The 13,587-nt window shown below is 56.4% G+C and overlaps 1 protein-coding gene across 10 annotated transcripts in view; it reads right to left on the bottom strand.

Moving 5' to 3' along the window:
* Positions 1–4,462: 4,462 nt before the first annotated feature.
* The window catches only part of NOL4L (nucleolar protein 4 like), a 53,028-nt gene continuing 43,903 nt past the window's right edge, over positions 4,463–13,587 (bottom strand). For all 10 annotated transcript variants that reach the window (XM_071760284.1, XM_071760286.1, XM_071760287.1 and 7 more), the window contains 6 exons: positions 8,392–8,663; positions 7,771–7,956; positions 7,500–7,691; positions 7,291–7,413; positions 6,852–7,053; positions 4,463–5,133 (listed from right to left, as the gene is read on the bottom strand). In XM_071760284.1, the coding sequence (XP_071616385.1) occupies positions 4,934–5,133; positions 6,852–7,053; positions 7,291–7,413; positions 7,500–7,691; positions 7,771–7,956; positions 8,392–8,663 (1,175 nt within the window). In that variant the 3' untranslated portion in view covers positions 4,463–4,933. The remainder of the gene's footprint in view (positions 5,134–6,851; positions 7,054–7,290; positions 7,414–7,499; positions 7,692–7,770; positions 7,957–8,391; positions 8,664–13,587) is intronic.

The following is a 13,587-nucleotide window of genomic DNA, read 5'->3' as shown; positions in this document are numbered from 1 at the left end:
TATTTTCCGGGGGGGAGAGGGAGAACTTTCCACAAACTTCAATGAAAACTCCATTTTTTTTTTTTTTTTCCACAAAACCAGACACTTCACAAAATTAATTTTGTCAAAATATAAGTTAAGCATAAAATCTGTGACTAGCCCCAGTCGTGAGTGCTAACGCTGCTCTCTATGGTACCCACAGCTGTCTGTTAAGGAATGGAAAGCACAGCTTAGGTCAAAATTGTTGAAATACGGTTGGTTTGGGGTTTTTTTGTTTGCTTGTTCTTTTTTTTCTTTTAACACCTCAATTTAGGTCCCACTTTGGTGATCAATCACCCCACGTGGTTGGGCTGGGGAGAGAAGGTGATGGGGCAAGGGGCAGCACCCAGGGGTGCTCGGCGGCGGAGGAGAAAGCCCTTTTTGTTATACAGTGTTTATTAAGTAGATTCAGTCTTATATATGATATACAGATTCAAAAGAAGAAAAAAAAAAAAAAAAAAAAAAAGGATTCCACATACTTATGAAATCAGTGCATTTAGCAAGTAATACCATGGAGATAACAGCTTGATTAACAGCTCATTGGTCTTTGTTAAGTGAGGGGAACAGGGAGTTGGCCTGTGCTAATCATTCCACAAACAGAACAGAATTAAGTTGCATCACATATATAATAGACACACATTCTAAGAATTAAAATATTAAGCCACATTTACTGGAAAAATCCACAGTATATAACACAAATAACTCTTATCAAGCTCATTGAGGAGGAAGTGCTCATCTGCTTAAGAGCCACATTAAGTTGCATAGGTGCCTATCTGCAAAAATATCATTTCAAAATGAATCAATTGATTAAGCAATAAAGTGTCACCTTTCAAAGCTGGATTAAGTGCCATACACTTTGTGGGAGCCCTCGGGAAAGCACCCACTTTCCCAAGAGCTCCCTCTGCTCCCCCTTTCCTCGGGACACGGCTCGGGTGGGTTCACCAGCCTGGGACAAACGTTTCCAGTCCTGCTGCTGGATGTTCCCCCCGGGGCTCCCCTGCTCTCAGACACTGGTTGAACCCCACGCTGAGCTCGGTGGCTTCCACCCCCCCACCTCGGTGAGGAGGAGGAGGATGGTGAAGGAGCAGCCTGGGGGAGGGAACTGAGCAGCAGCTCAGCTCTCAGCTGGAATCGCAGCCAAACTGAAAATTGACTACTGGGGGGGGGGGGGGGGGGGGGAAAGTAAAATAAAATAAAAAAAATACAACAGCTTGTGCAAAACCCAAAATGGCTTAAAAGGGTGTTTGAGGTGTGTGGGGTGTCGGTGGGTGTGAGGCTGTGGCTGGGTTAAGCAGACGAACTGGGTGAGGTGCATCTTCCTCTTCAACAGCCGGTCTGGCAGAACACACAGGGGCCGGGAGTTCTGTACATGTAAACAGTACACTTTCACTGAGTCCAAAATTAGGAGCAAAAATACAAAGGTTCACATTGGTCTTAGGTAGATACAGGCGAAGAACTGAGCTGTACAGCTCCCAAACAACCAAACAGAAGTTTCTAAAGCACCACTAAATTATATAAAAATCAGACCATGGACGGATTGTAGTCGGTATTCTGGTGAAATACTATGCTACCTTGTAAAAAGTTTTACAAAAAATTACAAATCAAAAGTATATTAACCCTCTGAGTTCAAAGCAGCATTTTTTTTTTTTTTTTTCATGAACTGGTACTAAATCTGACGGCCACTGGTGGGGGGGAAGTGGCCCTCTGGGGTGGGGAGGTACAAGTTACGGCTGCTCGCAATCCCGGGGACGCTCTCCCATGTAGAAACCCCCTCGTGGGAACTGCACATCCAGGGCAGGATGGTTGTGTTTAAAATTAAATTAAATTAAATTATTACAAATAATAATAATAATAATAATTACAAAATTATCTATTTTTCTTGACCAGTGATTAGCTTTTCTTAACTGAAACCAAGAACATCCAGACCATTTGCTAACCCGGCATTCTCCTGCCACCTCTCCCAATATCTGGAATTCTGCTGTATCCTGCTCCTGCTCGGTGCTTCTCGTTGAGAACCCGGACTGGTGATTCCTGCCCCTGTCCTGCCTGGGGAGAGTGCAGGAATGTGGCTGTGAAACAGTCCTGGAGCCCAGGAGAGCTGCAACTGAGCATGGATCAGCTGAAGAGCACTGAGATGTCTGCAGAGCTCACTCCAAAGGAACAATAAAGCTGTGGCTCACAAAAGAAAAAAAAAAAAAGATTAAAAAAAAAAAAAAAAAAGCAAAAGATCCCTGACAGAAATTCGTAGTCAATCCCATTTTTTTCATAACTTGTCACAGATGTGGCTGTCACCGGGGCTTTGGAAAGCTGAGTCTGTACCATTCAGCTGCAAGTTCTGAACATCAGGTGTGAAGACAGGGCAGGCTCGTGGACACCTTCCCACACAGCCTGACCTGGGCTGTCTTCTACAGCAGTTTAACAAAGTGTAAGAGCTACTCCACTTCAAGACATGCTAAGACAAGTTCAAAGGTGATCTGATAACGACAGCTAAAACTTGTATAAATAAAACGTTAACCAAACTGTAGCTGATGGTGATCTGTCCGTGAGCCCCTGGGTAACCTCTTGGGGTTTTTTTTTTTTTTTTTTTTTTTTTCAGTAAAGTGATGGCAAACGTATGGCTGAACGTTCTCCATGGCCTCTGCCGGGAGGAGGCACCGACTGGGGTGGGATAGCACGGAGAGGGAATTCCGGGACAGGGATTGTCTCTGCCTCTCCTTCCTTAACGTTAAGACTTTCACAAATGGCTGCGGTTACATGTTTTTTTGTCAGAAGTTTGTTACTTCATGGTATTCACACAAAAATAAATATTTACATAAATTCCAAGTATGGGAGGATGCTGTGGACAAACCGAGCGGGCTCGTGAAGTGCTGGGGGAAGCCTGAGGCTGATCCCTGGCTCAGGGGGGGTCGACAGCCCCCACCCCACTCTCCTGCCTGCAGCGGGCAGGGGGGGACGGGGTGCCCAGCCCAGGCACCCCTCAGGTCTGACCTCACCTCTGCACTGAACCCCCTGACTGCACCCCACGGCCAGGGCTGGGTCCCTTTTCTCCAAATGCCACGGGAAGTTGAAGGTTTGGGGAAAACAGTGACTGCCAGGCTCATCCCCAGTGCTGCAGGAGCCGGCGGCTTCTCAGGGTGAGACGAGGAGCAGGGCAGAGGTTTTGCTTCTCTTCCAGTGTGGGGGGTACAGAACTCTGTTTATCAGCTACTGAGTAACTGCCCGGGTCTGCTCCTGGCTGGGAGCAGCTACTGCCACCGAGTTCCAGCCCACACCAGTGGCACCAGACACCCCCAGGGCACGGCAGCCACCGGCTCGCAGCGGCCAAAAAAAGAGGAAAAATAATTAAAAAAAAAAAAAGCTGTCTCCAAAAAGAGAAAGTATCTACCTTGAAAAGGAGCCTAGAGGGGTTCACACTTCTCATATTCATCTCTGGTGGTGAGGGCTCCTGCCCGGGCAGGGACTGGGGGCAGCGGGGGGCCCAGCAGTGGCTCTGCTGCTCTGGTGGTTCCGGAGCACGGTGTGGGCTGGGTTGGGTTCTGTGCCCCAGCGCAGGCCCTGGGTTTAGCAGCACTGGTAGGAGGTATTGCACTGAGCAAAACGAAGTGCATCATTGGGGTGGGGGTGGTAACAGGGCCATGGTCATCGGGTGACGGTTCTTCCACACTTTGGGAACTGTGGGCTTGTTTCAGGACTGTGAGCAGGGAGGATCCCGGGCCCTGGGGAGGACTCGGTGGGTTCTGCTGCTGAATGTTGCTCATCTCCAACTTCTGCCAAGCCACAAGGGGCTGGTGGGACTCAGCAGAGCCCAGCACCAGAGCCCCGGCAGCAGCCTTTATTGCAGCCTTTATTGCAGCTTTTATTGCAGCCTTTATTGCAGCCCTGCAGCTCCTCCAGGGTTGTCCCAGGGTTGGTTCCAGAGCCAGGGCTGGGGGAGCAGCAGTCCCAACCTCCTCAGCATGGTCCACGGGTCTGTGACACTCCCCATCCCCCAGGCCCAGCTCAGACAGTCCTGGAAGAAGCCCACAATGGAGTGTGAGGTAGAGTACGGGTGGTGACCGACAGACAGTGTTTCTCAGGTGATTTCCTTCCTTCTTTCCTTCTCTGATCTGCAATGACTTAAATGAGTACGAGACGTCCTTCTGGCTGGAGGTCTGCTGAGCCTGCTGAGGCTCTCAGGAGGTGCAGACCCCACTGCTGCTATGGGACAGCTCAGGACAAGGCTCTGAGCAGGACACTCACTCACTCTGCTGGCAGCTGCCACCTACGCCTACCAGAGGCTGAGCAGCCTCCAGGTCTGGGGGCTGGATGGCAAACTTGCTCCCCATGGGCTCCCCAGAGAAACAGGCAGAGCTGCCTGGACATTAGTCGTGTAGTGATATGGAATGTGTTATTTCACAGGAATAAACTCCTTCTGATCAGACAGACAAAAAAAACTGGCAATCTGTACAAACTCAAAAGAATCCATTTTCAGAAAAATAAATTACTAAGGGGGGAGGAGGGTCCATTTCTCAATAAATATGTGATTCAGCTCACCTAAGACTCGGAAATTATCTGGGGACAGGAATCTAACATTTGGGTCCACAAAGGTTATTCTAAATACATCTGCAGCCCCAAACCTCCCCAGGCTCCCTTCTGCCCTTCAAAGTCCCACATCCTTCCAAGCCGTAGGTTTGGCTTCTGCTCGGCCGGACGCATGGGTGTCAGTAGGGTTCAAAAAAACGTGTCCTTGTGCCTGAAGTCCCAGGTGCTTGGAGTGTAAAACAAAACAGGTCTTTTGGATGCCACCTTCTAAAACTACGTGTACCCGCCGCTTCACGGGAGGACGATGCCGGTCCTGAGCAGGACGTCTCCGGGAGCCTCTTTCTAGCAGATACAAATTGTCTTCTCGACAGAGGAGTGATGCAGACACGGGGACTCAGTTCTGCTGTAAAATGAGGTTTTCCAGTTCGTCTGCAGAGCGGAGCAGGAAGGCCGCTGACTCTCGGTAGCCGGCGATGAGCTGCCGCACGGCGCTGATCTCCGTGGGGCTGAGCTGGGCAGCCTGCATTCCCCTGCTGGTGCTGTTGGAGGGGGCTGTGCTGGAGGCCCCACCTTTCATGCTGAGATCGGTCGGACCTGCCGAGGAGAAGCAGAAAAGCATCAGCCGGGGCTGTCCTGGCACCACAAGAGCCCAGCAGGAGCTGCTGCTGATCCCGCATCTCTGGGCTCTGTGTCCTGGGCCCTGGTTCTGTGGCTTGGTCTGTAAATGAAATGAAACTCTGCAAAACTTATGATCTGCCTGACGGGCAGGGACAATTTTTCTCTAAGTCTGTCTCTGTTCCACCTCTATCACATGTGAGGTACAGAGCCTGAGGAGTGACACTGCCAGACCCTGGGGTGGGAAGGAAAACATCCAAGGAAAGCAAGGCTGGAGCAGCAAATGGAGAGGCACCAGCAGAGGACTTCCATGGCAGGCTAAGCAGCTGCACAGGGGAGGAGGAAAAGGAGGAGGAGGAGGAGAAGGAAGAGGAGGAGGAGAAGGAGGAGGAGAAGAAGAAGGAGGAGGAGAAGAAGGAGGAAGAGAAGGAGGAGGAGAAGGAGGAGGAGAAGAAGAAGGAGGAGGAGAAGAAGGAGGAGGAGAAGGAGGAGGAGAAGGAGGAGAAGGAGGAGAAGGAGGAGGGCTCTCATGCGAAAGCAATTTCCCCGGACAGAAAAGGCAGCAGGAAACCAATCCCACTTCCCGGCTCACCAGGGGGAAGGAGCTGGCTGTGGGGATGTGGGTTTGAGCCTTAGGTGGGGGATGGAGGGAGAAGACACTTCCGGGCAGCAAAGCCCTGCAGGCTTTCTGCTCAGGGAGGGGGGAAGGTGCAGTCCCTGCAGTGCTGTGGCAGCTCCCACCTCTGAAGGGCTGGCAGAGAGCTCGGGCACAGGGGCAAAAACCAATTGCAAAGCAGAGGTTTAAAAATCCATTAAAAAGAAGGGAGTTGCTGCTGTTGCCTCAGTCAGGACCCTGAGAGGGCTCTGCAGGTTCACTGCCGAGGGTGCTGGCAGGGTGGGGGTCAGGGGTGGAATCCCCGAGGCTGCAGGGATTAGGTCTCAGCAGCTGGAGGCCGAGGAGGGATCTTTATTCAGGGTTAAGAAGCATTAGGAAGGGATGATAAGAGTTAATCCCAGACAGGCATCTCTCAGGGCTCCGGAAATCACATCTTTCCAAATCCTCACTCCTGTCCGGGCAGGCAGGGGCAAGGCAGGAGCCCAGAGTACATTGGGGCAAGTGAAGGCACCCCAGAAACTGCCAAAGGACCAGCTGGGGACCAACATGGGCTCCAGCCCCTCCTGCTACCACTGCCAGGAGAGCAAAGCCAGAGGCTGCTGCCCAAGGGGAGACCCACACCCCTCTGGCTCCTCTTAATCTGCAGCAGAAGCTCCCAGACTTCCCCAGCCCTGTCCCCATCCTTGTCCTTGTCCCCAAGAGCAGTCCATGCAGGCTGGGAAAGGAATGGTTCATACCAGCAAGGAGATCAAGGTGGTGATAGGCGCCTGCTGCTGTTACTCATTAACAGCTGGTACAGATTATAGTTTTTTTTAAGTGACACTCCTTCCCTCCACCACTGCCACCCAAGTCCTTCCAAGTTCAGTTCCCCAATTAACCACCTGCTGGTGAGGCCTCCACCAGCTGCAGGAGGAGCTTTCGGAGCATTTTTTTGAGAGATGCTGCTGTGACCAGGCTTGGTGGGAGCAGCCCCTGCCACATCCCCAGTGACCAGCTCAGCCACCCAGTGTGGGATGCAGGGCAGCCCGTGGCAGGCTGGCAATGGCCAGGTGGGCTCCCCGTGCCACATGTGGCTACTCACCGTTACTGTGGTTGCCTGTCTGGAGGGATGTGGGTGGCTGCAGGCTGCCCCCCAGGGACCCGTAGCCACGGTAGCTGTAGTTCAGGCTGCCGTTGATGTAGACCGGGTCTTGGGAGTAAGATGAAGCTGGCAGTGAGTAGGAGGAGTGGGTGATGGCTGTGGAGTCTCTGGAGTGCTGCTTGTCTAAAGCGATGGGCTCGTCCTGCACGGGGGAAACACAGACTGACTCCAGTGAGGAGCCTGGAGGGATGGGATGGGGACACCCGGTCTCCCATGGCCACCCCAAAACCGGTGTCCCCATCCCCACTGGCCTGAGTCCTGGAACACACCACGGGGCCCTGTTCTGCAGCCCTCCTTTAGAAAGGCATTTTTAAATGCTTCACCCAATTCAGAAACTTCTCTTATTTTCCCCACGCCCACCTCCACCCGCAGCACCCACCTGGGAGGTCTGGTAGATCTCCAGCCGCATCCTCTTGGCCGCTTTCCGCGTTTCGCTCTCACAGGCGGCTGCCAGGATGTTCTCTGCCATGGCCGAGGTCAGGTGTGGTGGTGTGGGCCTGGTCTGTGGAGACACAAGCAGAGGAGGTGCTCAGGGAGGTGCTGGCCCAGGAGCAGTGGTGAGCAGTGGGTGGTGGGGCAGGCACTCACCATCTCCATCCCGTTCTTCTTCATGCGGCGGCAGGACTTGAGGTAGGTGCGGATGCGTTTGCGTGCCCGCTCCTGGAACTCGGGGAACTGCCTGCTGCAGGACTCAATGATGGCCTGGATCTTCTCCTTGGGCTGCTTGGAGATGGGAACCATCCTGTCCAGGTTCTCATCCACAAAAAGGCGCACGAACATCTGGAAAGATGATGACAGAGGGTGAGAACAGCAGGTCAGGAAACAAGGGGGCTTGCCCTGCCCACGGAGCCTCCCTTACATTGAAGGCCTTTAGCCTCTCTGGGTCCATTCCCTCCGAGTCATTTATCTTATCGTTGTCTTCATGGTCATCGTGGTCATCATCATCTTCATCAGCCGTGGGGGCTCGGCCGACGGTCAGGTCCTCAGGGCAGCCACTCACCTCTGTCTTGATGGAGTCGTAGCTGCCAGAGCTGTACGGAGGGGACTGAGAGGAGACAGGGGTTACAGTGAGCAGTCCCTGCCCCAGTGACAAGGAGAGAGCCCCTTCTCCTCTCCTCTCCTCTCCTCTCCTCTCCTCTCCTCTCCTCTCCTCTCCTCTCCTCTCCTCTCCTCTCCTCTCCTCTTCTCTCCTCAGAGCCCCTTCCCTGATGTTCCCCTACAACCCAGGGAGATGAATCCACAGCCAAACTCCCCTGGGTGCCAGCTCCTGCCTGCCAGGGCAAGGGGGGACACGGTGGCTCCTTCCTTCCCTGCAAGGCTCCAGCCCCACCAAACCCCTGCATTTTCCTGGCACAGAACAGCAGCCATACCCCTGCCTGGCACCAAGCACCTCATGGTTCTCCCGGTGTCCCTGGTTTGGGGACACGTGGCCACCCTGCCTGTCCCAGCACCCCCCCAGCACCCCACAGCCCGGCCCTACCTCTGCCGTGGTCTTCACCCCGTACTTGACCCTGCTGCGCAGCCCGTCGGCACTGCAGCTGTCAGACTGGTAGGAGGGGGTGACATGGGCAGGGGCCAGCTTGTCACAGAGGTTGATGGGTTGGTCATCAGCAGAGGCAGTGAAGTCCATGGGGGCCGTGGTGCCATTGCCGTTCATTTCGGGGAAGGCGCTGTCGCCCTGCGTGCTGCTGGAGGTGGAGGGGTTCAGGGTGGAGGAGCCATTCCCGCTGCAGCTCTCTGAGGAGGAGTCATCTGCAAGGGAGGACCCGTGGTCATCCTCAGGGCACCCCAGACCACGTCCCCGAGGTGGGTGAACGGCTCTGCCCCCATGGCATCACCCTGCCCCGAGCTCTGAGGTGGGTGAGCTGCCACGGGTGCTGCCAGGAGGGATGGACACCGGTGCCTGTGCCTGCAGGGCCATCACTCAGCTGCTCCGCACCCCTCAAACCACACCAGACTCTGCTGTGCCCTGGTGTGTGCCCCAAGCCACCTGTCCCTGTGGCAGGTGACAGTCCCCACACCTCCACCCGGGCCACAGCGCCTGGGCTTGAATAAGAACTTTGGAATTTGGTCCTTTTCGGTTTCTGTTTGCATTGCAGGGAGGAGAAAGGGGGCACTGCCTCTCCCTGGCAGGTCCCTTGCCTCCCAGCACGGTCCTCAGGGTGGGGTGCAGGGAGGCAGGGAATGTGCTGCTCTCAGAGTGCTGGGGTGTGGGGACAGCACACGAGGATGGGCTCACTCAGGCAGGAAAACCAAGAGTTCATCCCACCTGGAAGCACCTTTAGGAGATGTGGTCCAAGGGGTTTCCTTGGAGGCATCAACATCTCTCCTTTCCCACTCAAAACCCAAGTGACCTCCTGCACCCTACATGCACGCTCCTGCTTCCCCGTTTCACATGCCCCAGGACCAACCCACAGCAGTCACTCAGCCACCCCTTTTCCCCACCACCCACCTGGGCAGAGCTCACACCACAGAGCTGCCCCGCTCCTCTTTGGGCTCAGATCCATTCCCACCCCCAGGTCCCGGCACTGTCCCCATCTCACGCTGCTCCAGAGAGCAGGCCCTGCCTGCACCCATCCCTGCACCCAGCCAAACAGCCCAGCCTCGGGGCCAGGCACGACATTTCCAAACTGCTCATCCCTTTCCCCTTCCCTCCCCCTGGCTGCAGTAAATCCTTTATTTCATTCGGTGCCTCCGCGAGAGGGAAAGGGCGAAGCACGTGGGGAGCCGCTTCCTGCGAGAGCTGCCGGGCGGCGAACAAAGAAGCTGCGGGCGGGCAGGAGCAGATGGCGGGGCCCAGCGCCTGGCCTGGCCCCCAGGACAATGGGATGGGGCTGTGGGGTGGCCCCCGCACCGCCCCAGTGGCTCCCGGCACACGGGTGCCAGGTCCAAAGGTGTGCGGTGCGCGGGGCAGGGACGGTGCCCGGGTGCTGCCACCCACCCTCCTCCCCCCGCCAGCACCCATGAGAAACTTTAATTGGAGGCTCATGGAGCACTGCTGTGACCCCGCAGCAGCCCAGGACTTTGTATCCCTTAAAATAAACAGACTTGAGGACACTCGGGCATCCAAGCCGAGTGCGGGGGCCGCTGCCCCGTGTCCCCAGCCACCCCGACAGCCCTCGCTGCCCGGCCAGGCGCCTGCGCCAAGCCTGCTCCCGGCCCCGAAATTAGAAGGTCCCTGCTCCAGCTCCCCCCTCGGCACAGCTCCCTCCCCCTCCTTTCCCTTGTGCTGATCCACTTATTCGTCTGAGCGATGACCAGAGCTGACCTAATCCCGGGGTGGTGTTTATGTGCCGGGTGCTCCAGCATCACCCTGTCCGGCTCTGTGTGCCAGGGAATGCGGGGCTGGCTCCGGGGGGTTCGGCAGCCAGGACCCGGGGGAACCCCTCGAGCAGCCCCCCGGGACAGGCTCTGCTCAGCTGTCTCTTGATGGGGCTCCAGTGGGTGGCTGCAGCCCAGACCGGAGCTGCAGGGCTTCTGCCGGTGGCCGTACCTATAGGGGCAGGACGCTGGGGACACTGCCACCTCCTGCCCACACACCCTGTGCCCTGGGAGCAGTGCCAGCCCCGTGTCTCCTGCAGCAGCGGGCAGGTGGCTGGAGACAGGAGGCCACCCTGCCCCGGGGATGGATGGCAGCCGTCCCTCCCCCTGCTCCACTCTCCACGCCAGGCGAGACGGGGCTCCCAGAGGGAGGCTCCAGCCTCATCCAGAGATGCCTCTCGCAAGGATTAAGGAGAATTATTTCCCTGCACAGAGACACAAGCTGCATGCCAGGCCCCACCATCAGCCCAGGCACAGCAACAGCGCTGCCAGGCAGGGCCAATCACCACCATCCCACAGGGACCCCCTGCCTGCTCCCGGCAGCCCCCAGCATGGCACTGAGTGGGGGTTGGGGCCCCTCCGTGTCACCAAACCCTGGGAGACGACTGCGCAGGTGCCCTGAGCATCCCCCACCTGCCCCGTACATCCTCAGCCCCCTCTGAGCATCCCACTCAGCCCCTGCCCATCCACCTCCCACCTCTCCAGGCTCTGCCCCTGCAGCCTCACACCAGGCAGCAGCCTGGGGGGGAGGGATGGATCACACCCCACCCCCCCGACTTCTCAGCGTTTTGTGTTGCACAAAACACACACAGCAGCTGCAAACCAGGTTTCTACCCAACTCTGCTGCATTTACAAACCTTGGGTTTGCTACAGCCAAAATATATTGAAAACAAAGAGGAAGATGCCTCTACAAAGTGGCCTGGGTGGAATAGGAAAATGAGAGAGGAATCTAACGTAAGGGACCGGCACCTACTGAAAGAACAGTTCAGTATAAACCAAGAATAAACACAAGTAAATAACAAGGTTTGTCAACCCACTAGCTACAGATGATTTTCCTATCCCTATGTTTTTACAGGTTCTGCTCCCACAGAAGCTCTGCATACAGAGTGCTCGGGTGCCAGGACCAGGTCCAGGACACACAGTGACAGGGCCACGCTGGCTGCACTCCCAGAGAATCACCATTTTGGTAAAACCCACCAAACTTCTGAGCTGGGAGAGGTGTTGTTTTGTTGTTGTTTTGGGTTTTTTTTCTCAGCAAGTGCCCACAGCACACATCCCAAGCAGAGCTCCAGCAGCAGCAGGTGAGCAAGGCCAGGCTGTGCAGCCATGAATATATTCATTATCCAGCAGCACGAGCCCGGGGAGCTCCCTGCTCACGGCTGGAGCTCGGCTGCACGAGGAGCCCCTCTAATGAGGATAATTGGGAGCCCCCCTGCTCCACCCCCGTGCCCTAATTGAAGCAGATGGAACCGTAAAAACAATGTCACTCCTAACCGGTTGGAGCTTTTGGTCAGAAAAAGGAATATTTCCTTCTCCTCTTTCATCCCTTGGAGCCAGAGCTCCACAGGATGGAAGCAGAGGAGACCCCGGACCTGCACTAGGCACCCCTGAGGGTTCCACGGAGGCCACGCAGCCTCCTTGGCCCCTGGAGGGTGAGGCTGTGGGTGATGCCGGCGAGGAGGCCACGGGAAGGAACCTCCTGGATCCTCTCTCCCCGGCGGTGCCGAGCCCGGGAGGGTGAGAAGCAAAATGGCTCCTTGGGCCTCAGTGCTGGGGGAGGAGGGGATCAGTCACTTATTAAATGAATTAATCAGGGCTCAGCATTTTCATTTTGAAGAGGCTGCTGGATTATCCTTGATTTCTGTGGCGCTGGATTTGCGGAGATCAGGAGGGGAAGGGGTGATTTCCAACACCTGCTCCCCGGGAGATTTTACGGCGGGGAAGTGGTTGGGTTTAACGTCCCTGTCGGCGAAGGCCACCGCGCCGCTCTCCAAAGGCAGAGTTAAAGATGAATGGGGCAAATTGTTCCTCCTCCTGTCACATCTCCAGAGCAGAGACAAAACCCCTTTTGACTCAGAAAACAATGAGCTTATGTAAGAGCCAGCGGCCCACGGAAACCCCGCCGCAGCCCCGCACCGTGGGGTGGGCTGGGGGCTGCCCGGCACTGCCCGCACCCCAACCGGCACCGGGGCCTCGGCTGCCACAGCCACCACCAGGTCCCACTGGTGACACTTGGTCACCCACGGAGCCACCAGCCACCACGGTGACGGGGTGATGGCAAAGGTGGATGCTCCCACCTGATTCTCCTGTTTCCACCCCGCCATGGGCACCGCCAGGGCTGCAGCCTCAGAGCGTGGCTGCCTGGGGGGTGCAGAGCATCCCACCACCCACCCGCCTGCAACAGCAGCCAGGAAGATGAAAAGTACCATAAATTATTCACTCACAAAAGAGACGAGAAGGGGGGAAGAAGGGGAGGAGGAAAGCCTGAGAGGAAGGGATACTTAATACAAATTAGAGACACCGAGGGGGGACGGGGGCCCCCTGGGGGGCCATGGTGGGCAGCAGAGCCACGTTGATTAGGTGCCCTGGGGCTCCAGCACCCACAGGCAGCAGGAGAGGCCTGGCCATGCTGGCTGCCATGGCCACCCTGACCGTTTTCTCCAGGTCCTGCCTCCAGGGCACACAAGAAAGCACACAGCAACGTCGCTGGGCCGGTGGAGCAGCGGGGCTGGCCAGGGTCCAGTTAAGGCACTCTACTTCCTGTCTTCCTTCGTTAATGCAAACCTCGTTATGTCCCAGACAAAGTGTCCACCCTCTGCCCTCCCTCCCCGGGTCCCTGCCTGTGACCAGAGTCCCGGAGGAGGCAAACATCTGGCAGGGATGGACACAATGGCCGGACAAGGCAGCCCTGTGCCACCAGCTCCCCGGCTCTCGGCATCAAAGGTGCCCCCCGGTGCCATCCCCCACTGGCTCTGCTGCCCATCCCGAGGGAGCAGTCCCCTCCAGCACTGGGACCTCACTACCCTGGCCCTGCCACGGACATTTCCCCGTTCACCAAAGTGGTTCCCACTGCAGCAAGCAGCCCCAGCACAGGTGTGCTCTGTCCCTTGGTTTCCCCATCTCCTCTTGACCCCCATCCCTTCTGCCACTGCTCCTCCAGCCACCCCCCTGCTTGAGCAGGTGGGGAAGGAGGTGGTGCAGACTGAGCCTCTCCCTGTGCCACCACCACGGGCAGCACCCGGATCCCAGCACAGGGAGGGGACACACTGTGGCCCCGTGCTGCCTGGGCACTGCCTTTCCCCTGCCAAACAAACGGGTTTGGTGGCTTTGGGCAGGGCTGTCACCAAGCTGGTGC

Source organism: Heliangelus exortis, chromosome 16, assembly GCF_036169615.1.
Source record: "Heliangelus exortis chromosome 16, bHelExo1.hap1, whole genome shotgun sequence".
NCBI lineage: Eukaryota > Metazoa > Chordata > Aves > Apodiformes > Trochilidae > Heliangelus > Heliangelus exortis.
This window is presented reverse-complemented; position numbering and strand designations above follow the sequence as displayed.